The sequence below is a fragment of the Kogia breviceps genome, chromosome 2, assembly GCF_026419965.1.
Source record: "Kogia breviceps isolate mKogBre1 chromosome 2, mKogBre1 haplotype 1, whole genome shotgun sequence".
In the NCBI taxonomy this organism is placed as follows: domain Eukaryota; kingdom Metazoa; phylum Chordata; class Mammalia; order Artiodactyla; family Physeteridae; genus Kogia; species Kogia breviceps.
In genome coordinates this window covers 46,839,518-46,862,436 of record NC_081311.1, presented here as the reverse complement: position 1 = coordinate 46,862,436, position 22,919 = coordinate 46,839,518, and the positions used below count along the sequence as shown (strand labels likewise).

The window sequence follows — 22,919 nt, the reverse complement described above, 5'->3', positions numbered from 1 at the left end:
GGACGTACGCTGTCGTAAAGCGGAAGTGCGAGGTTCAGCGGGCGCCGGCGCCCGGAAGGTCAGCGTGTGAAGGAGGTGGTGTTTACGCGGGTCTCCCCACTATTACAGAGAAGAAACGGCCGAGCAGGCGATCTCGGCCTGAGGCGGCGGGGAGAAGCAGACAGGCGGTTTGCTGCGACACCATGGAGGGCGGCGGCGGAAGCGGCAACAAAACCACAGGGGGGTTGGCCGGCTTTTTCGGAGTCGGTGGAGCAGGCTACTCGCACGCGGATTTGGCCGGAGTCCCGCGTAAGTATCGGGCCTAGCTTGCGAACATTTCTGACTGGTTCTTGCGGCCACGCTACATATGCGATGTGCCCTGTTCTTTTTTTTTGCTGGCGGTCACAAGCTTCAGTAACAGTGGTGGGGTTATTGTGTCTGCGCGGCCGCTCTTTCAGCACTGAACGAGTGTTTGGAGCCATGGATTCCGAGAAGCTCTCTGTGGTTGACCTGGACCCAGAAGATGTTGAATGTTTTCTTCCTTTTATATTCAAGCTTCGTGTCTTATCTTTCCTCCCACAAATTCCTTCTGTGTTGGGCTGTGTGCTTGGCCCTGAGTGCAGAAGAGCGCCCACTTTTGCAAGTAAATGCATTCCACGTATCGAGCCCATACTTAACTTTTTAGCACAAAGTCACATTCTAAAACCACGAAGTAGCCGTCAGGGTAAAACACTCAGTACTGATGCATACAGGAGAGAAAGAAATACGTCTCGAGACAATTGGAGGAACTTGGAAGAGAACTTTTATAGACATGAAGAAAGAAACCGGTAAGAATTTTAGGAAAGGAAATATTCAAGATCTAGGGTGCCGAAGCACGAATACCCTGCCTGTGCCCTCTCCAAAGTAGTGTGAATATGTATTCCAGATCTTTGGAACTTTCTAACTGTGGTATTCAACTGGATGAACAGAACTTGGAGTTAAAGATAGTGGGAAGTTGGTGAAGGATAAGCGCTTCATAAAACTGATTTCTCTTGAGAATCTGTACCATTTCTTTAGGTCTCTTATGTTCAAAAACAAAAACGCCCTTTAAAGGTCCTGGTGTCACCCGTGTTAGAACTGCATCTAGAACTTACCTCGTCGCGCAGTGGTTGAGAATCCGTCTGCCACAACTACTGAAGCCTGCGAGCCCGTGCTCCGCAACAAGAGAAGCCACCGCGATGAGAAGCCCGCGCATCGCAACAGAGTAGCCCCCCTCTTCACAACTAGAGAAAGCCTGCGCGCAGCAACGAAGACCCATTGCGACCAAAAATAAATAAATAAATTTAGTTTTAAAAAAACCTGAATCTAGAACATAGTTTGTATGTAATAAGTTATAGGATATGACTCTATGTAGTTTGTATATTAGTCTCAGGACCTTTGAGTTTTGGAGCACAAAGGGCACTGCCTTAATGTGAAGAAGCATTGTTACATTAATTAAAATTTGAAGGTAAATTAAGAGATCAAGGGGTGAACACCAGTCACTGAGTATTTGAGATGGACTTTTCTGGGTGCAGGACTACAGCAGTTAAATTTTTAAAGATGAGTGCTGTTTTCACAGAGCTTACATCCTGTTGAAGTGAGCCAAGTAAAAAATATTTCAGTTAGTGATAAGTGTGTAAAGGCAATAAAAGGATCTTGAGATGGTGATGGGAGCCGAAGCCATTTAAGAATGGTCCAGGGGAAGCAACTCAGGGGTGTTGACCTTTGAGCTGACCTGAATACAGTACAAATGAAAGCGGGGAGGCAAGTGTTTGAGGATCAGATGTTAGGCCATTGTATCTACAGAGTTATTCTGAGAGTTGGTTTGGTGGGAGATAATGAGATTAGAGGGGCAAGGAATGGCAGCTAATGTAGTGTTGTGTAAGCCTTTTGTAAGGAGTTTGGATTTGGTTACAGGTTACTTTAATTGTCATTTAGAAAGTGAGTTGGAGGGACTAGAGCAAGTAAGGAGTCCAGTTAGGTAGGAGATAGTTACTACAGTCTACGTGAGATTTAGTGGTTGGCCTAGGGTGGTAGCAATAAAGATGGTAAGTAACACAATTCAGGATAGATATTGGATATAGAACTAATAGGACTTTGAATTGATGAAAAGAACCAGAGTCCTGGGTAATGGATGGGTTTGTGAACAATCAGCTGAGATACAAAAGGATCCAAAGATTAAAATGTGAGAAAGTTGATTTTCCTTGATTTTTCTGTCTTCAAATGTAGTAGAATTCAAGTCTGGCCCTCTGAGAGTGCCCATTTCTTTTGCCCTGACCCCTTCCTTCTGGTGATGACCTAAGAATTCTCTACCCTGCAAATCAAATCTGTCAACAACTGTCAACACTAAGATCTGAAGGAATTGCCTTAGGATATTTATACACAACACATAACCCCAATGATGTTTTTCTCATAAAATTGATTGGTCTCTGGTCAGTTTTATTTTACAATATGTATAGTTGTCAAGCATTTTTGTAGTAAAGTAGAAAGAAATTAGCTTTATTATTGTCCTGGGCTATGCTTCCTGCTACATTGATTATTTGATCCACGTCACTGCCAGTATCTTGTTGATATGAGATCCTGAGACACCAGTGCAAGATTGAGGACACCAGTAAGAGGCAACCCCTAAACTGCCAGACAGGAAGGATAAGACTAAGAAAGTGGGAGAAAAATTCACATTCATTGAGCCTGTGCATCAAAATTGCAAAACAAGCAAAATTAATGCTAAATGAAATAACGTTTTAAAATTTTATTGCAACATAATGCTTTGTTTTCTCTCTAGTAACTGGTATGAACCCTCTGTCTCCTTATTTAAATGTGGATCCACGGTATCTCGTGCAGGTAAGATTAAGACTAGTCCTTTTATGATTTTACTAATTTGGTCCTTTATCTTACCATTTAAAAAAATAACCCCAGGTACCTATGTTGACTTGATCTGTGATATGTGCATCTGGAGGCACCAAGTCCCTGGTCTTCATTCACCCTTTTTTCACCCTCACAAACTCTGGGGATTTGGCTTGCATCTCTTCCTGATACTAGTTGATTAAAGGATTTTGGGGTTTGGTTGGTTTTTTCCATTTTTTAAAGTTGTGATAAAATACAGTAACAAAACGTACTATCTCTAACTGTACAGTTCAGGGGTATTTAATGCATTCCTAATATTGTAGCATCACCACCTACCAGCTCCATGCTTTTCATCTTGTAAAACTGAAACTCTACACCCATTAAGCAATAACTCATCTTTCCACCCTCCCCCCAGCTCCTGGTAACCCTTCTCTGCTTTCTGTCTGATTTTTGAATACTCTTAAGTACCTCAAATAAGTGGAATCATACAGTATTTATTTTTCTGTGACTGGTTTAGTTCATTTAGCATAATGTCCTCAAGGCTCATCTGTATTGTAGTGTGTGTCAGAATCTCCTTCCTTTTTAAAGCTGGATAATATTCCATTGAATAATATTCCATTTTGCTTATCCATTCATCTGTCCAATGGACACTTGGATTGCTTCCATGTTTTAGCTATCATGAATAGTGCTGCTATGAACTTTGGTGTATAAATCTCTCTTCCAGACTCTCATTTCAATTGTTTTGATTATATATCCAAAAGTAGAATTGCTGGATCATATGGTAATTGTATTTTTAAGTTTTTGAGGAGCTGCCATACTGTTTTCCACGGCAGCTGTACTATTTTACATTCCCACCAACAGTGCACAAGAGTTCCAGTTTCTTCACATTCTCACCAACACTTGTTATTATCTGGGTTTTTTTGGTAATAGCTATTCTAATGAGTGTGAAGTGGCAACTCATTATAGTTTTGATTCACATTTCCCTAATGATTAGCCATGTTAAGCAACTTTTCATGTGCTTCTTGGCCGTTTGTATATTTTCTTTAGAAAAATGTCTACTCAGGTCCTTTGTCCAGTTTTGAATCAGTTCATTTGGGTTTTTGTTGAATTTTAGGAGTTCTCTATAGATTCTAATTATTAACCCCTTATCAGATACATGATTTGCAATTATTTTCTCCCATTCTGTGGGTTGCCTTTTTACTCTGTTGATGTTGTCTTTTGGTGCACAAAAGTTTTAAATTTTCATGAAGGCCAATATTTGTATTTTTTCTTTTGTTGCCTTTGCATTTGGTGTCATATCCAAGAAATCATTGCCAAATCCATTGTCACAAAGCTTTTCCCGTGTTTTCTTCTAAGAGTTTTATAGTTTTACGTCTTACATTTAGGTCTTTGATCCATTTTGAGTTAATTTTTGTATATGGTGTTAGGTAAAGGTCCAACTTCACTCTTTTTCATGTGTATATCCAGTTTTCACAGTACTGTTTGCTGAAAAGACTGTCTTTTCCGCTTGGAATGGTCTTGGCATTCTTGCCAGCAATCGTTTGACCATATGTACAAGGGTTTATTTCTGGGCTCTCTTCCATTTCATTGGTCTACATTGCCAGTACCACACTGTTTTGATTATTGTAGCTTTGGTAAGTTTTGAAATTAGCAAGTGTGAGTCCTCCAGAATTGTTCTTCTTTTTCAAGATTGTTTTGACTATTTGGGGTTTGTTGAAATTCCATATGAATTTTGAGATGGGTTCTTCTATTTCTTCAAAAATGTCAATTCCTATTTTGATAGGAATTGTATTGAATCTGTAGATTGTTTTGGGTAATACTGACATCATAACAGTATTAAGTCTGTGATCCATGAATATGGGATATGTTTTCATTTCTTTATGTCTTTTTAAATTACTTCCAGCAAGTTTTGTAGTTTTCTTGTACAAGACTTTTACCTCCTTGGTTAAATTAATTCCTAAGTATTTTATTCTTTTTGATTCTATTGTAAGTGGAATTGTTTATCTGATTTATTTTGTAGGGAATTGTTTAAATTCCTTTCTCATAACCTTTTTAAAAAATGTATTCTATAGCTGTTTTCTAAAGTTATAATACTAATTTGAATTTATACCAGTTTAACTTCAGTAACATACAAAAATGCTGCTCCTTTACCAGCTGTCCCTGCCTCTCTCAATTGTTGATGTCACAAATTATATCTTTATACATCATGTGGTCAAAAACATAATCTGATAATTCTTTTAAATGTTTTAAACTTTAAAATTATGTGGAAAACAAAGGTGGAGTCAAAAGTATAAGTTACAGTAATACTTTTATAATTGTCCATGTATTTGCCTTTATTAATATCTTTATCCCTTCATAAGGCTTTGAGTTACTGTCTAGTGTTCTTTCATTTTACTTTGTAGGAGTCCCTTGATCATCTTGCAGGGCGGGTGTAGTGGTCATGAACTCTCTCAGCTTTTGTTTATCTGGGAATTTCTTAATATCTCCTTCACTTTTGAAGGACAGTTTTGCTGAATATGGGGTTCTTGGTGGACAGTTTTTTCTTTAAGCACTTTAAATATATCGGCGCACTGTCTAGTGGCCTCCAAAGTTTCTCTTGAGAAATTAGCTGTTAATCTTATTGAGGATCCTTGTATGTGATAAGTTGCTTCTCTTGCTGCTTTCAAGATTCTCTCCTTGTCTTTAGCTTTTGAAAGTTTGATTTTAACATGTCTCAGTATGGGTCTCTTTGAATGTATCTTACTTGGTGTTTATTGAGCTTCTTGAATGTTCATATGCATCTCTTTTATCAAATTTGGGAAGTTTTCAGCCATTGTTTCTTCAAACATTCTCTTTCTCCTTCTATAACTCATTGTCTGTATGTTAGTCTGCTTTGTGGTATTCCACAGATCCCTTAGGCTCTGTTCACTTCTGTTCAATCATTTCTCCTTCTTTTCCTAAGACTCAATAATTTCTATTCTGTATTCAAGTTCGGTGATTCTTTCTTCTGCCTGTTCGAATCTGCCTTTGAATCCCTTTAGTGAATTTTCCAGCTATTGTTCTTTCAGCTTCAGAATTTCTTTTTGGTTTCTTTCTAGGTTTTCTATTTCTTTGTTTCCATTTTGTTCATACATTGTTTTGACTTTCTCCACATCTCCTTTAGTTCTTTGAGCATCTTTATGACACTTGTTTTAAAGTCTTTGTCTAGTAGACCTATTATCAGGTCTTTTTTAGGGACATTTCTGTTGATTTATTTTCCTTTGAATGGGCCATGTTTGCCTATTTCTTTCTATGCCTTGTGATTTTTTGTTATTGAAAACTGGACGTTTGACTCTAATAATGTGGTTAGCTCTGGAAATCAGATTCTCCCTCCTTCCCCAAGGTTTGCTTTTATCTGGTTATTGGGGTTTTTTTTTTTTTTTTTTTTTTTTTTTTTTTTTTTTTTTTTTGCGGTACGTGGGCCTCTCACTGTTGAGGCCTCTCCGGTTGTGGAGAACAGGCTCTGGATGCACAGGCTCGGCAGCCATGGCTCATGGGCCTAGCCGCTCCGCGGCATGTGGGATCCTCCCGGACCGGGGCACGAACCCGTATCCCCTGCAACGGCAGGCGGACTCTCAACCACTGCGCCACCAGGGAAGCCCCTGGTTATTGGTTATTATTATTATTATTATTATTATTATTATTACAGTCTGCCTATGTGCCAAGGACCAGCCTGAAATGTAAACTTAGGCTCTTCTCAGTTATTTTATGAGCCTACACTTTTTCCTGGGTGTGTGTTGTCACTTTCTAATTTTTCCTTTTTATGCAATTGCTTTTGAATGTTCTAGTCTTTAATGTCTAGTTCACGAATGGGGAAGCAGCAAGGAGACCAGCTCCCAGCTCTTCTTTAAAGCCCCTGGAATAAGTGGGGGTGGAGAGGGTACAAAACAATGGCTGCCTGCTTCTTTGTACGCACTTCTTTGATCAGAAGGAGCAGTGATCAGAGCAGAAATTAAAGATTTATATTTAAAAGCAACAAGTAGGGCTTCCCTGGTGGTGCAGTAGTTGAGAATTTGCCTGCCAATGCAGGGGATATGAGTTCAAGCCCTGGTCCAGGAAGATCCCACCTGCCGTGGAGCAGCTAAGCCCATGTGCCACTGCTGCTGAGCCTGCACTCCAGCGTCTGCGAGCCACAACTACTGAAGCCCATGCGCCTAGAGCCCTTGCTCTGCAACAAGAGAAGCCACCGCAGTGAGAAGCCCGCGCACTGCAACGAAGAGTAGCCCCCGCTCACCACAACTAGAGAAAGCCTGTGCGCAGCAACGAAGACACAATGCAGCCAATAAATAAATAAAATTAAAAATAAATACATAAATAAAAGCAACAAGTAGTTAATTTTAAAAGCACCCCAATAAAAAATATTGGAGTGAGTATTTACAAAGTTATAAGAGGTCATCAATACTAAGTTAAGTGTAAATGAAAGTGTAAAGTGGGAATCTTTTTACTGAAATCTTGAACCTAATCTGTACATTTGGGGAAAAAAATACTACCTGAGTTTATTTAATTAGATCAGATTATTATTATTCAAAAGCCTATGAAAATAAGAGTGGTCTGATGAATACAAACATTTGAAATTAGGGTGTTATACATTTTAAGGTTTATATTAGCTTCGGTTTGGGGGTGGTTGTTTTTGTGGGTTTTGTTTCTTCAGTTTGGAGAAGTTGCTGATTCAACACGGATAAAGTTGCAAATAGTAGGTTTTTATTAAAGCTCAGTTTACAACCTCGAGCTTCAAAGAGCAGTAGTTGGATATCTCAGGAATACAAGGTTGACTCACTAGCTGAAGAATGAGTCGGTGATGACATGCACTTGTATCAATACTTACTAATGTTAATCATGACCATCTTTTTTTAAATTTCCTGTGTGTAGTTAGTGATCCATTTCTGGATTGAAGGATAATTATTTACCTCATCATATTAAATATACCATTTCTAAAAACCTCAAACAGGAAGCACAATTTAAAACTAAGTCATTAATTGAAAAGTCAGGAAGCACCCAGAATTTACAGATCTATGTATAATAAATATATTTAGACATGGAATTTTTCAGAGTTTGCTTATCATTGCCCAACAGACCATTTCTGTGTGATGAGAGTACATGGGCTTGTATATTGTACAGTTTTTGGTAAGAACGTGTGCACAAGCCAGAAATCAAAAATCAGTGCAGAGGTACAGTTTTCCTAATCAGGAATGCATTTACCAAAGGTCAGTATTTGCCAGAGGGATGTTTACTTGTTAGTGTTTTTTTGCTAAGGGTGTGTGCTATCCTTTAAGGGGCTCATTTTAACCATTTTTGTATGGAAAGCTTGGCAAAAATGTATTTGTTCATCATAAAAAAAGTGGATTGTATTGTGAAATCAATCCTATTGTGCTCTTACAGTAGCACTTCTCAACCTAGGATTCTTGGCTGACCATCAGGGGGTGCATACCAAATTTTGTGTATGCATTTACTAGAAGGTGGATCTGTAAGCTTTCTAAGAGTATCAAAAGAATATATGCCCTACAAACAACTAGTTAAGAATTGTTAAGGAGGTGATTTTTGCCCTTGCGTAAGTGATTCAAACTGTTGTACTTTTATAGTTTATGATCATTTTTTATGATCATTGGTCTTACATATAGTAAAATGGTGCTGGATAAATAGTAGCTACAGAGTGAAAGTTATTTTCTCCTTCCAGACTGGTATTCTGTTATCTCTCATAGCTTTCAGTTTGCCTTTCTCTAGAGATGGCCTTCCTAAACTTTCAAATTTATCATGAAGGCAAATTTCCTATAATCTATCAAACTTACATTGAGATGCAAAGTTCTGGGCAAGAATCTCTCCTAAGAACTAATGAACATAACTATATATGTTGTATATTTCATTTCATTTTGATTTACATGTTCTTTTTGTTGCAGAAAGTTTTACTTTTGTTTGACTTAGTTGAGTGTTAATTTACGGATTTACATTCGGTGAAAAACTCCTTTGAAAAATTAAACACTTTGCAAGTACAATGTCTTAAGGGGAGCTCAACTTGGTTTTCATTATTATCCCTGTAGGATACAGATGAGTTTATTTTACCAACTGGAGCTAATAAAACACGGGGCCGATTTGAACTGGCCTTCTTTACCATTGGAGGATGTTGTATGACAGGTTGGTATTTATATATGTTTTTTTAAGTATCCTCAATCCAAGTAGTCAGAGGTGCTTAAAAGCAAAGGCAATTAAAAATAATACCTTCAGGGTTGTTTTTTTGAAAATCATTTTTCTTCTTATTAAATAAAGTTTATATTTTTCTTCTTATTAAATAAAAATGAAAAAATTAGAACTATAGTTCTTTAATATATAGCTGATTATTTGAATGAATTGTTACTATGATTTGCCAGGGGCTGCATTTGGGGCAATGAATGGTCTACGGCTAGGACTGAAGGAAACCCAGAACATGGCCTGGTCCAAACCAAGAAATGTACAGTAAGTCTCATGTAATGATGTAGTTATGTTTGAATATTAATCTCTACTTTGTTGGCTTGATGAGCACGACCTTGAGATTACAGTTGTTTAGAGTATTGGTATACTTTTTTTGTCTTTTTTTTTTTCTGGTGTTTTGTTTTTGTTTTTCCCTTATTCAAAATAAAAGGAATTTAGGAATTAAGTCCTGGGTCTAAGCTTTTAGAAGGAGTGATTTTTGAGTCAGTTGTCCCTCAGTCAGCTGGTGTTATCCTAACCTAACTTCTCAGCTACACCTGTTCCATTCTGCAGGCCTATATAACATGCTTTTCAAATTGTTGAATTACTAACTACATTATTTGGATTGTTCAGGGGTGTGCAAAACCATAGGACATCATAAGTGAAGAAATAAGAAGCACATAGAGTAATTGCTAAATCTGCCGACATTTGACTTGAGCTTCTCATTGACTTCGCTCTCCTTTTCTTAAGTGCAAAGGTGCAGAAAATTTAAATGAAATCCCTAGAACTTAGAGGTGGTTCCAAAAGGAGTAAGACAGTCTTCTCTTAGGAAACTGAAGTTTACAAAGGGAAAGTGAAATTAAGGTCAGAAAGTGTATATAACATGTATCTTCACCCTGCTTAAGGAATAAACATGACCAGGTCTTGTTGCTGTTCCCTAAATAATATATTGTTTAGTTTTGCATGTTTTTATGCTTCATATGAGTGGAATCACACAGTATGTGTTCTTCAGTGGCTTATGGTTTTTATTTTAGGACACTTTAAGCTCCATTTTCCTTATATGTTACTTAGCCAGCAGATGGCAGCAGTGTGTTAGAACTGGACCTTGGGAAACCTGAAGGCCTGTCAAGTTTTTCATATTCCTACTACTGTATGGATCACTGCCCTTGCTTTACAAGTTCAGATCCTTGAATATTTTTGTATTTATATTCTTAATATTCGTTCTTTACTCCAATTTTTTTTTTTACTTTTTGTATTATGGATAATTTTGAATCTATACAAAAGTAGACAAAGTAGTACAGTGAACATCTATGAACTATAACCCAAGCTCAACAATCATCAACCAGCACCAGGACCAGTTGTGTCCCACCCCCTTCTTCCCTTCCATATTATTTTGAAACAAATCCCCAGCATCATATTACTGAACACCAATTTGAAAGTGGAAGGTCTCTTAGAAAAGATAACCTTTGTTTCTTAAAACCATCATAGTTACTAATTTGGGGGGATAGTCAAATTGGTTTGCATTTCTGAAGTCAGATTTTTTAAATCTTACATACCATTTTTTAGTATAATCATTCTTATCTTTCAAATAGACAACATTTTAAAGATGGAAAGTTAGGGCTTTCCTGGTGGCGCAGTGGTTGAGAGTACACCTGCCGATGCAAGGGACACGGGTTTGTGCCCCGGTCCGGGAAGATCCCACATGCCGCGAAGCGGCTAGGCCCGTGAGCCATGGCCGCTGAGCCTGTGCGTCCGGAGCCTGTGCTTCACAATGGGAGAGGCCACAACAGTGAGAGGCCCGCGTACCGCAAAAAAAAAAAAATTAAAAAAAAAGGAAAGGTAATTGGATTTCAGGCCAGACAAATCTATGTAGTTTCAAAGCCCAGTTTCATTGCTTACTGTTTTGGGATCTTGGGTAAGTTTCCTACTTTCTGCCTTTAATCTATTGAGAGATGGTTAAAGTGGGAAGTACATAAGGGCCCAGTTAAGTGGACGTATGTTGCCCGATCACATTCCAAAGGACTTTGGCAATTTGCAGTGCCACCAGCAATACAATAATGAAAATTAATAGTTTTAGATACTTGTTATAAATGAAAAACAGTTAAGTGCTAAATGTAATATATTAGTAAATATGTACCATAATTAGATTAATTAAATGTGTAACATAATATTTGTAATCATTACTAATTTTTAAAATAATCCTTTAAAAGTAATACAGATTTTTGTTATTACCGAGCATTAATTTAAATGAGTGCTTTAATTAAATGAGTTCTTTTACTGTTTGTTGTTGTAATTCTATAATCTCCAGCAGTAGTCAGCTGTCAGGACAGAACCATTCCTGTAACAGTGTTACACTGCTGGGAGAGCAGTGTTCTGTCTTCTTCCTCCAGTTGCCTCCGTCACTGTTCTGGTAACGTCTGGCACTGGATGAGGGCAGCGCTGTGCTTCCTTGAGAGTGTACTAAGCATTCACTTTGGCTGCTTAGTTCTAGTCTGGGAGCAGACACAGTGCACTTTCTTCATGTATTCTAGTTAGATGACTTTTTCCTTTGAGTATTTGTCTTTAATTTTGCTTTATATTCCATGATATTCCACATTTTGATTCTACTTAACATTCTAAGTATACATACTACCCCATACACACATAAGAAACTTAATTATAAGCTAGTTTGTCTGTTATGTCATTTTTTTTTTTAACATAGATCAGTTTCTGTAAACTTCTTTATAAAATACATTCCAGGATATCATTCAAACCTTTTAATATATATAATAGTTTTACACATTTAATAATTAGAATTTTCTTTACTGTTGCCCCAAAATGTTGGAGTTTTTAATCTAACCTTCATTTATATTTATATAAAGTAAAAGCTATCCTAATTGAATTCTGAGGTGGTAAGTTTAAAAATTAAGAAAACTTTGTGTATTGCGTTTATACATTTAAAATTGCTATTATTATGGTTTTTCTAAATACTAAAGGAATACTGGTTCTAAATACAGATTCTTTCTCTTTCTGCCCTGGTAGGATCTTGAATATGGTAACCAGGCAAGGGGCACTTTGGGCTAATACTCTAGGTTCTCTGGGTAAGTAGATATCTCACTTTTTAATAAATTATTATTACTTCAAAGAAAGAATGTACATGTATTTTGAACAGTTTGATCAACTAAAATCCTGGTCCTAAGATGTTAAAAATTATGTTTAAATCCACTCTGTTGAGTAGTATAGATACTACTTAGGAGAAGACCGTAAACTATAACAAAAGAATCCCAGTTGCTAATACCATTGTGAAATACATTCATTTCTAAATGCTTTAAGCATTGCATACTCTCCTCTCTCAGCAAGACACCAAATAAAATCATGTTTTAACTAAATGAAATTAAAATAATTTAGGTTCAAGGCAAATGGTTTTGTTTGTTAGGAGAGGTTCAAGTTACTGTAGTAAGATATGATAGATTAATCCAGCCGTCCTGATATGTTTTCCTAACAGACCATTGATCATTCTGTTGACCTAATTAGATTTCCCAGACTTAATTGCCAGAATTGTAATAGGGCCTTTGTAGACATTGAAAACATTTGCAGTTCTAAGGAAGGGATAATTTAGTAGTACTTAGGACCAAATGCCTTCATACTGTAATGTTTATGAATGATTGACTCTTTTGATTACTCATGACTTATAATAAGCCTGCTTATGGCACTTATGCCCTAATCCAAAGTTCACTTTATTTGAAAGTCTGAAAATCTTTTACTTGTGGCAGATTAAGAGAAAATGTAGGCATCTTGTTGAAAAAATAGGAAAAGCCTCTGTTTAACAGCGTGAGATCCTAGCCTTGTCATGGGCTTTGGAAGCAGTACAGTTTCACACTGTAAAGTCAGATTTGCATTTGGGATCCTAGTAAATGGCTGCTTCCATATGCTGCCCATGACCCCAGTGCCCTTCCACCAAGCACAGTCACCCTCCTTTTTTACCTGTGTGCCCAGAGTAATCAGTCTTGCTGGTCTCCCCAGGACTTTCTCAGTTGTAGCACTTCAAGTTCATGTTCCAGGAAACCCTCAATTCTGGACAGACTGGGGTGGCCAGTCACCCTGTATGTTTCCCTTGTAATGTGACCGGTCACAATGTTCTGCTCAAGTTTAGTTTCAGTTAAATAAATTGAAACGGGAAGAAGAACCCTTATAGAAGTATAAAAACATCACAGCAGAGGAGTTGTAAGGCTGAGTTTGGTATAATTTTGAGGGGTCAAATGTGGCTATAATTTTGAGAAAGGGTAAGGAGAAGGGTTAATGCATTCATGGCTAATCAGTCTTTGCGGGCATAAGAGAATGGCAGTTTGGGGGAAGATCTTGTTAAAACTAGTGCTAGTGTTAGGGTTTTTACATGTGCAGGAACCAGATCTCATGTTTCTGGAAGTCATGTTTTTCTTAGAATAGAAATACAGGGCTTCCCTGGTGGTGCAGTGGTTGAGAGTCCGCCTGCCGATGCAGGGAACACGGGTTCGTGCCCCGGTCTGGGAAGATCCCACATGCCGCAGAGCGGCTGGGCCCGTGACCCATGGCCACTGAGCCTGCGCATCCGAGGCCAGCGTACGGCAAAAAAAAAAAAAAAGAAGAAGAAGAAGAAATACATGTGTTTTGTTTTTATTTCTAAACCCAAAGTGCTGTTACGAATAAAATGGAAGTGTAAATTAAAGATATTCTTCCTGGGACTCCCCAGTAGTACTTTCCATAAATAGCTAATAAATTTCTTCTGAATCTCTCCAAACATTTTCTTTGCATATCCAGAGTCATACACACATGTGCCTGCTTTAAATATTAGTGAATAGAGCTCTTCCTGCGTTTTAAGTGAGTACATAGTATTCCATTATGTAGAAGAAAGTCTCTTTCTGGATCAGTCCCCTCTTGAAGGTCATTTTATTTGTTGCTAGGCCATTTTTATTATAAACAGTGTTCCAGTGATCATTGTTTATATGTCTGTGAATACTTATAATGTCTGTAGAATACATTTATCTAAATATAATTGCCACACTGACTTTCAGTTTACTTTTTTATTACTGATCAGTTCCATTTCCCCTATAGCTTTGCTCTATAGTGCATTTGGTGTCATCATTGAAAAAACACGAGGTGCAGAAGATGACCTCAACACAGTAGCAGCTGGAACCATGACAGGCATGTTGTATAAATGTACAGGTAGGTACTATTAAATGGTGAAGCTGTCTCTTAATACAGTTGAAGTATGCTTTTTATCCATACTGTAGTTTAAAAGGAAACTTCATACTTTTTTTTTGTAGTATAATGTTCTCTGCCATCTCATGGTTTGGGATTTTGGTTTTTATTTTTTGTAAAATACACATAACATAAAATGGACCATCCGAACCGTTTAAGTGTACAGTTCAGTAATGTTAAGTGTGTTTACATTGTTGTGCAGCTAATCTCCAGAACTTTTCTTCATCTTGCAAAACTGAAACCCTATACCCATTAAACAACAACTCTGCATTTCCCCCTTCTACAGCCCCTGGCAACCACCATTCTACTTTCTATCTCTCTGAATTTGACTACTTTAGGTACCTCACGTAAGTGGAATCATGTAGTATTTTTCTTTTTGTGACTGGCTTATTTCATTTAGCATAATGTCCTCAAGGTTTATCCATGTTGTAGCATGTGTCAGAATTTCCTTCCTTTTTAAGGCTGAATAATACTCCATTGTATGTACATCCCACATTTTGTTTATTCATTCATCTGTCAATGGACACTTCTGTTTCTTCCACTTTGGCTACTGTGCATAATGCTGTTATGAACATGGGTGGACTAAATACCATTCAGTTTTGGAAAAAAAAAAAAAAATCAAAACCCTGAGAGTTGGGTCAAAATTAACTGGATGAAGATCAAATGTCAAATTCTCCTCTAAGATGGAAAAGAAATTAACACTCACTGAGTCATTATTACACTCTCAGCAATAATCAGTTAATATAACTTGTTTCATTTAAAACTTTGTGAAGTGATAATTATCACACCCCATTTTTATAGATGAGCACGGTATTAAGATGATCTTTCTTAAAAGATCATATAACTATGACAGCCCCCAGATTTTTCTCACATTTCTGTTTTAAGTTGCCTAAACTACATATGTCCTGTACTCAAGCCTCTGAAAAGTACTTTTGTTTGATTGCTTTATTATGCTTTTACACACTTGGTTTAACTGAGTAATTTCATTTTTATGTAGTTCCTCTATCACAAATATCAAGTAGCATTTTGGCCTCATTTTTACTGGAAAGAAATGAGAGAAGTCTCAACAGAATTATAAAATCCAAAATTTCCTGATATAACTGAGAGTAAGAGGCTTTTTAAATTTTGAAAATGGATCACATTGGGAATTTTCTTCTTAAGAGCTCACAATACTTTCTGCAACACGTGCGTGTGCTTACGCACATCAACAGCTCCCAGGTAGGGTAAGACAGTAAATACCTTTTGTGTCCATGAAAGTGTTACCTTGGCATAGAAGAAACTTGTTAAAAACCTAAAAATACTTCCACATTGAAAATCTTTGGGATCAGACAAAGGAATTGAAAACCCTAATTGGCACCACAAGGGTGGCACTCAGCCATCAAGAGTTTAGTTGGCCCAAACTATGTTTATTAAAAATCAAATTAAAATATAAAAAACAGGAGATTTCACACAAAAGTCTGGAAATTTTAGCTTCTTTTGAACAAATGGAAGACACTAAGCTCACATTATATGTGGTGGCAGATGGCTGGAGCTGAGGTTGGGGAGCAGCTACCCCAGTGGATGGGCACTGAAGCTCCAGCTCAGTTCCCACCAATCCCCGTTTTCTTGCTCAAGGTAAGAAATGGCATTATGGCATTTCCTGTGTTGAGGGCAGGCCTGAGTATAAAAATGTACTGAACTACCATCTCATTTAAGACATATTACATGTATTTTAAAGATAAAAAGGGAAAGGCTGAATACTTGGTATTATCCAGAAAAGGAGAGCCTAGCTTTCTGTATTCAGAACTTCCTTGCAGGAATAGCATTTAGAACACCACCTGGGACACCTCCAACATCAATTATGGAAGAGTAGGCTCTTGGCTCAGAAGAGAAAAGGCTAAAAAGAATATTCATTAATTCTATGTCAGATGACAAGTAAATTTCAGTTTCCACTGCAATTGGGGAACATAGAAGAGGTAAATGATCTGCTGACCGAGAATTCCAACATTGGTTCGTAGTTCCTGGCTGAACAGTTTAACTCAACGCATCAAAATTGCTCTAATAAAGGCATATCAGTGTCTTATTGATTTCTGGTTTATACTCTACTTAAGACAGAGCACAGAATTATGAGTTTTGTGTGGCCAGGAATATTTGTAAAACTTCTAGATTCAAGAATTTGCAAAAGAGTTTAGGCACTCTTAAGTCTAGAATCAGCATAAACCATTAAGGAAATAAGTTTACATTTAGAGAATGGTTAATTCCTGTTGACCTAAAATCTTTCCAATCCCCAATTTACTCTTCTAAAATAGGAATTTTTTTCTTTTTTCTTAAAGGAAGTTTAGAATGAAAGCAATATGATTCAATTTAGGTATGGAAGCTACTTTTGTAGACAGAAAAACCATGAGGGAAAATACATGAGAAGGTGGGTAGTTGTCAGACCAAAAAGAGGCTAAAGGAATAATTCTGATGGTGTGGTTTTACTTCAGATCTAATGCTTTATTTAATTAACTCTCTAAATATTTTTCAGAGAGTGTGCAATGTCATTATTAGGTTTCCTATGCCGTGTGAAAATCTAATGACCAGTATTTTACCAGAATGAGAACAGCTGTAGTTTTGCTATCATGTGTAAGTTTAGGAATGTTGAAGAGACCTGATCACTTATCTTCAGGAAACAAGGCCTCAGAAACCAAAAAATATGGGTGCCCCTTTCCCCCTGGCAGAAAATTCCTTACCTGTTAATCCTGTGCCTTCCATGAGAAAGTCACCTTATAAAAGCAAGCTAAGTAAAAGTAAGAAGATAAACAAATACAGTTCTTCAAATTAAGCAATTATCAGGGTTATTGTTAAAAGGTACTACTTCTCAATGAATGCCAGGCCTTCAAAATTAAACTTCATATGCCACAAACAGCCTCTTGATGACTTCATTTTCTTTTACTGGCATCAACATTCTCCCAAAGAGCTAACTGCCATAATATATAAAACATTTCAACAAGTCACTTAAACCCAGTAAAAAGTGGAGTAAGGATATGACAAAGCCCTTCAAGAGGAAAGACAAACAACCACTAAACAATTGAAGTTTGCTCACAAGCAACCAGGGAAAAGCAAAATAAAACATTAAGGTAATATTTTTCACAACCTGGCTTTTAAAAAGTGATGGTAGATGATGCTTGTTGGCAAAGGTAAGCAAGTACTTTGAAGAGCAATTTGGCATTAGTTATTAATATTTTAAATATGTAGATCCTTTTGCTCAAGTCATCTAATTTTCAGCAATTTATCCCACAGCACACGAAGGCATACATGCAAAACTTTATGTACCAAGGTGTTTTAAGACACCCTTCAAGGAAAAGGTGATATCTGACCAAAGACGGACAGATGAGGGAGCATGAGGTGGATGTCTGGAGGGAGCAATTTAGGTAACAGCAAGAACAAAGGCCCTGAAGTGGGAGTTAAAAGGCAATGGGAGAGTAGTAGAATCTGGAGTGAAAAGTGGGAAGGGACTAAATCATATAGATGATAGAACTTCATAGGCCAGTGTAAAGACTTGGCTTACCTGGACTTTAATTCTTACCATCTAAGTACTAGAGCATTTCCATTTACTTACAAGCCTTAAATTATTATTTTAACTTCCAGAGAGTTAAACTTTCACCCTTCTCCTGAGTACAGAGTTTACACCAGGAGATGTTTAGTCAGGGTTTCTAAATCCTCTAAAACTTCCATAAGGTTCTCAAAGGGGTCTGGGACACTTCCTACCACCTGCAGAAAAACAGCCTCCGAAAGACTAGTCCTAAAAGGACACTGTAACGTGGGGGCTCAAACACAGCTGGGATATTTTAGTTTGGTCCTGCATGGAAGCACTGGCATTGCAAGGAAGGACTGGATGGGGCAGTGGTACGGGAAGCCCAGGAAAGCCCAGAAGTGCAGTTCAAAGTCCCACCTACAGCTTCTACTGTTACAAAACCAAGAAAGAAAAAACAAGAAGCAGGAAGCAGGCCTAATCACCTTTGATTTATGCCTTTCTTTCTCTGTCCCCTCATTCCATCAGTTGTGAAGTTTACCACACCCATCACCTGAGTTGAGGCCCTTATCACAAGCCCTGAACTTCTCTAACAGTATTTTCCATTGACCATTTTGACATTAGACTTCTACCTCCAGTCTCTTACCTACTTACTATTTCTAGCTTAATCTTCCTCAAGGATGGTTCTAATTCTAATACTCCCTCCCCAGGAGCCTGTGATGATGACACACTTCCTTTCTATCTTAATTCAAACTTCTCACCCTAGCCTTCCATGTTCCAATCTTAACCTATCTTTCCAGCCTTTTCTCCCACAGCTTTCTCATGCATGTTGTATGATCAAACAGATAAATTTGAAATCCAGTCCATCCTTAAGGCCCAGCTCAATTGTTAGTACCCCTTTCAAGAAATTTCCCTGATAATCTCCTTTCTCTATGCTGGAGGCAATTTGGTATGCTGAAAGAAACAGTGGGCTTTGGAGTCAGACTGGGTTTGACTAGCACTGGATCCCTAAATAAATGTGTAAATAGGAGAGTAACTTACCTGAATTTGAGTTTCTTTGTCTATAAAACAAGGGTGACTATTCCCTTCAGAGAGTTGTAAATGAGATAACATATAAACCTTTCTGCCATAAGCACATTTTGTACAATTCCTATGAGGCTTGACACAGTTTTCCTAGTAGGAAATCAATAGACAATATCTAGGATTGAAATATCAAGAAATAGCAAGATAAAGATGTTCTTTAGAAAAAGAATGAAAAAAAAAATCAAAGAAAGTAGTTGCTTTGGGGAACTGGGTATTAGGGTAAAAATGATGAGTACCCCAGACTGTTGTGCATCACTAAAATCTTTTGGTACTATCTTGACTTCTAAAATTATCTATATGGACTACTTTGATAAAAATAAAAATTGAAGTGAGCAAAGATGTATCAATGTAATAAAAATTAAATTAGGCATTAGATTGGGAAGGGGAGGAGGGAATTGTTGTTTAATGGGTACAGAGTTTCGGTTTTGTAAGATGAAAGTTCTCTGGAGATGGATGATGGTAGCCCAATGCCAGTGTACTTAATGCTAGTGAGCTGTACACTTAATAATGGTAAATTTTATGTTATGTGTATTTTATCAGTTTTAAAGAATAGTTTTAACAAAAAAATTTTAGTACAAACATTTGTTGAATGGACTTTGTAGCCATCTCTGTGTATGTAAGGCTGTTCCTCTAAAGCAAGGGCCACAGACTCCTGCTGGCCAGATACCTGTCTCTTCACTGCATGTATTTTACATTTTTAAATAGTTAACATTTTTAATGGTTATTTAAGTACCTATTTAAGTACCTACATAGCCTTTGCACTCTCAGAGCCTAAAATATTTACTTTCTGGCCATCTCAAGAAAAATGTGCTGACCCTTGTGCTAAAATAATTATTAGTTCAGTGTGTTAGCTCTGCCAGTGATCAGCTCTATACCCCATAAACCAGGCGTTTAAATATTCTGGGCCTCATTTTCCCAGGTTTAGAAGAGGTGATATTTGCCCTTTCTGGAAGAGTTGTATAAGTATCCAAAAAATAGAAGATAAAACTGTGACACACAAGTCTCATGTTTGTTCTCCTTTATAGATATTAACCATTGGCCTCATTTGGTTACTCTGTGTTCAAAGCAAGTTTATTTGCTAATCGACTTCCTGTGTTTAGTTGGGCAAAAGTTGTTTTATTACAGAAAGCCTAAAGCCAAGGCTGTCAAACTTTTAACAGATCAACCAGCTGGAAAACCCTGAAATTAATGGAAAGAATTAAAACTAAAACATGTAATAAAAGGCTACCCTTGAGTCAGGGTTACTGTGATTATTAGTAAATCAAGCACTTACGTATGTTTAGTGTCTTCTTGCTAGAAACAACTTTTTTCTAGCCTTCAGAGAAGTAACATAATTGATTTGAACTAAGTTTGTTTCATTTTGGTCAGAAAGTAGAAGGCTTTCTAGGAGATAAATTTTTCTTAAGGGATACAGTGTGCCACTTATGTCCCCAAAATCTTAAATCCTTATAGTTCCCGATTTCATTATTACTCCTAGTACCTATATCCAGGGAGGCTTCTTGCTATCTGATAGATGAGTAGTGTGTAGCTCCTTCTAAAATGGCCAAGTAGAAACCATGTTCCTAGGACACTCAAAGCAAAAGGCCAGCTGAAAGTAACAGTTTGCAGCCAATTCCAAACCAGTGGGCAGACTTCAGAGTCCTGTGGACCTGTAATCGGCCAAAGGTACAGGGGAGTTAGTCTGAAGTTGAATTATGGTCCCAGGAAATGGTGTCTGCGAAATTATTGTTTTCAATTACCTCCCCTATATCATTTTTCTAATTTTTCAACCACACTGAATACAGTTGCCAATTCAACTGTCATGCCTAGTCTGTGTGGCAAGATATAAAGAGATGATGTAGACTTCTAGGAGATATTTCCCATTTACTTTAATTTTTTTATGTTTCTGATCCTCCTTCCCACATATTTGACAGCTGTTCACAGATGATGCCTGCAGTTTCTGTTTGGGTCTGTTTGAGAGAGATAATTACGGCACTTCATAGTTGAAGCTTAAGCAGGTCAGCTATAGTCTTCAGGCTAGAGAGCCTCCTAGAGGGAGTGGCCCTTTATCATCTGAAGCCATCTGGCAAGACATTCATTGCAGAAAGGGTTGGTCTGAAGCATTCTAACTCAGCAGTGTCATGAATTTCACAGAATTTATTGGCTCGTAGCTAAAGGGCCTATAATAAGGTATAACCACTGGACCTTTGCCTTCCTAACATGTGACTTGGAACAAATACTCCACAGGTACAATATAGGCTACACCTGAAGTCTGTGATCCCTACTTATTTATGAAACTGTAAGAGAACATCAAATATTTCTTAAAAGCTTCTTTGGGTACCCCCATTCCTCTTATTAGACTTGGGGACTATTTTCAGATAACTGACTGAAACATTTTTGTTTCTGCATTTCAAATGAAATATCTATTCCTAATCTTTTTCCACATGAAAAAATTGTTCTTTTGTTGTTAAGCAGAAAGTTCAAAGTCTAATCCTTGAATGTTTTTCAACTAGTATGATGATAAGTGACTCATTGCTCATTAGTTGAGATTTTCTGACACATCAGGGTAGGAGTAGGCAACAGGGGAGTTGGTGCTTCATCAGCATCTAACTCAAAGCTTGATTATAGCCATCTTATCACCCAGCATTCTGTCTTGAGTCTTCAAAGTTAATATTTAGAGGACCCGTGCAGAGTCCAAAGGCTGTTAATACTGTTTTCAAAGAGGGTGTCACTGTGTTTACATACAGGCTTAAATCAGTTGACAGTGCCAGTTAAGTTCTTCTTCTTCACTTATTTATTTGGTTGTGCCGGGTCTTTGTTGCAGAAGGCAGGCTCCTTAGTTATGGCCGGCGGGCTGCTCCTTAATTATGGCTCACCGGCTTCTTAGTTGCAGTATGCATGTGGGATCTAGTTCCTTGACCAGGGATCAACCCAGGCCCCCTGCATTGGGAGCTTGGAGTCTTAACCACTGTGCCACCAGGGAAGTCCCAAGTTCTAAATTACATGACTAGCAGGGAATTACTGATCTGGCTGTGACTTCAATGGTAAGCATAAGATCTTGTCCAGAAGTGTTCTAGGATCAAGTCAGAATGAGAAAAGTCAAGAAATTATGCTGATGATCTTAGATACAAATTGTGAAATTAAAAGTGAAAGAACATTGTGAATATGAAAATATAGTTTATGTATTAAACAAGTGATTTAGGGAATCTCTCTCTCCTGAACTTCAGTCTTGGTTTCTTTTATTACTTTTACAGCTTATTCTCCTGTTTGGAATGGAATCTGCATAAATGTGAACAGTGTGTCTCAGCCTTAGGAAACTCTTAAGTTAACCCTGTGATGCTAGGACAGTATGCAATACAAGGCTGTTATTTTCTTGTTTTTCCTCTGCAGGTGGTCTTCGAGGGGTGGCACGAGGCGGCCTGGCAGGACTAACCCTTACGAGCCTCTATGCGCTATATAATAACTGGGAGCACATGAGAGGCTCCTTGCTCCAACAGTCTCTCTGAAGATTACTAGCTGGTGAATGGAGGACACTTTAGTAGTCATCCAGATCAATTTATAAGTCAGTCTGGAGTCATTTACTCTTACCTGCAGCTAGTTTGAAAAAGGAGGTTCCAGTTTGCTGTGATGAAGATCATGGATGGTTGACCAGGACTGGCACTCCTTCCAGCCATTAATGAGTTGAAGCCAAAAACCCTTTGGTGGCTGAGTAATGTGGTTCTCTTCTCCTTTAAAGAAGATCTTGCACCTGGTTTTTTCTCCTACCCCCTGAACTGGAAAACCACTTACTCCCAGAATTCAGGTCATGCTTGTCAATGCTGTATCACCACATTTGTTCATTTAATAATCCAAGACTGTAATACTGCCCTGTATTCCCAATAAAGGGTAAAAACAGAACCAAAGTCATAACTCCAACATAAAACCTAGTGGGTGTCTCCAAAGTTACTCTTGGCATTTGTTTCTGCCCCACTAAGCTAAAACATGTTTTCATGTTTATGTTGAAATGAAGGGCTACTGGCAGCATTAGCAACTAGGTTAAAATTTTCCTCCAATAGAGTTGACACTACACAACCTCAAGATATTTCACATTAACCATTAGACCATTAGTGTACTGTTCTAGAACAAT

The 22,919-nt window shown here is 37.7% G+C and overlaps 1 protein-coding gene and 1 non-coding gene across 2 annotated transcripts; both read left to right on the top strand.

The window, feature by feature from the left end:
• The first annotated feature begins 20 nt into the window (after window positions 1-20).
• LOC131751396 (mitochondrial import inner membrane translocase subunit Tim23) lies at window positions 21-22,715 on the top strand. The gene is made up of 7 exons (XM_059055145.2): window positions 21-288; window positions 2,780-2,838; window positions 8,895-8,988; window positions 9,222-9,306; window positions 12,043-12,101; window positions 14,092-14,202; window positions 22,184-22,715. Exons 1-7 carry the CDS (start codon window positions 183-185, stop codon window positions 22,297-22,299), a joined length of 630 nt encoding a protein of 209 aa, XP_058911128.1. The 5' UTR covers window positions 21-182; the 3' UTR covers window positions 22,300-22,715.
• LOC131751686 (small nucleolar RNA SNORA74) lies at window positions 11,325-11,528 on the top strand. Its single transcript, XR_009334255.1, has one exon. It is a non-coding gene; the product is annotated as a small nucleolar RNA SNORA74 (small nucleolar RNA).
• Window positions 22,716-22,919: the final 204 nt, after the last annotated feature.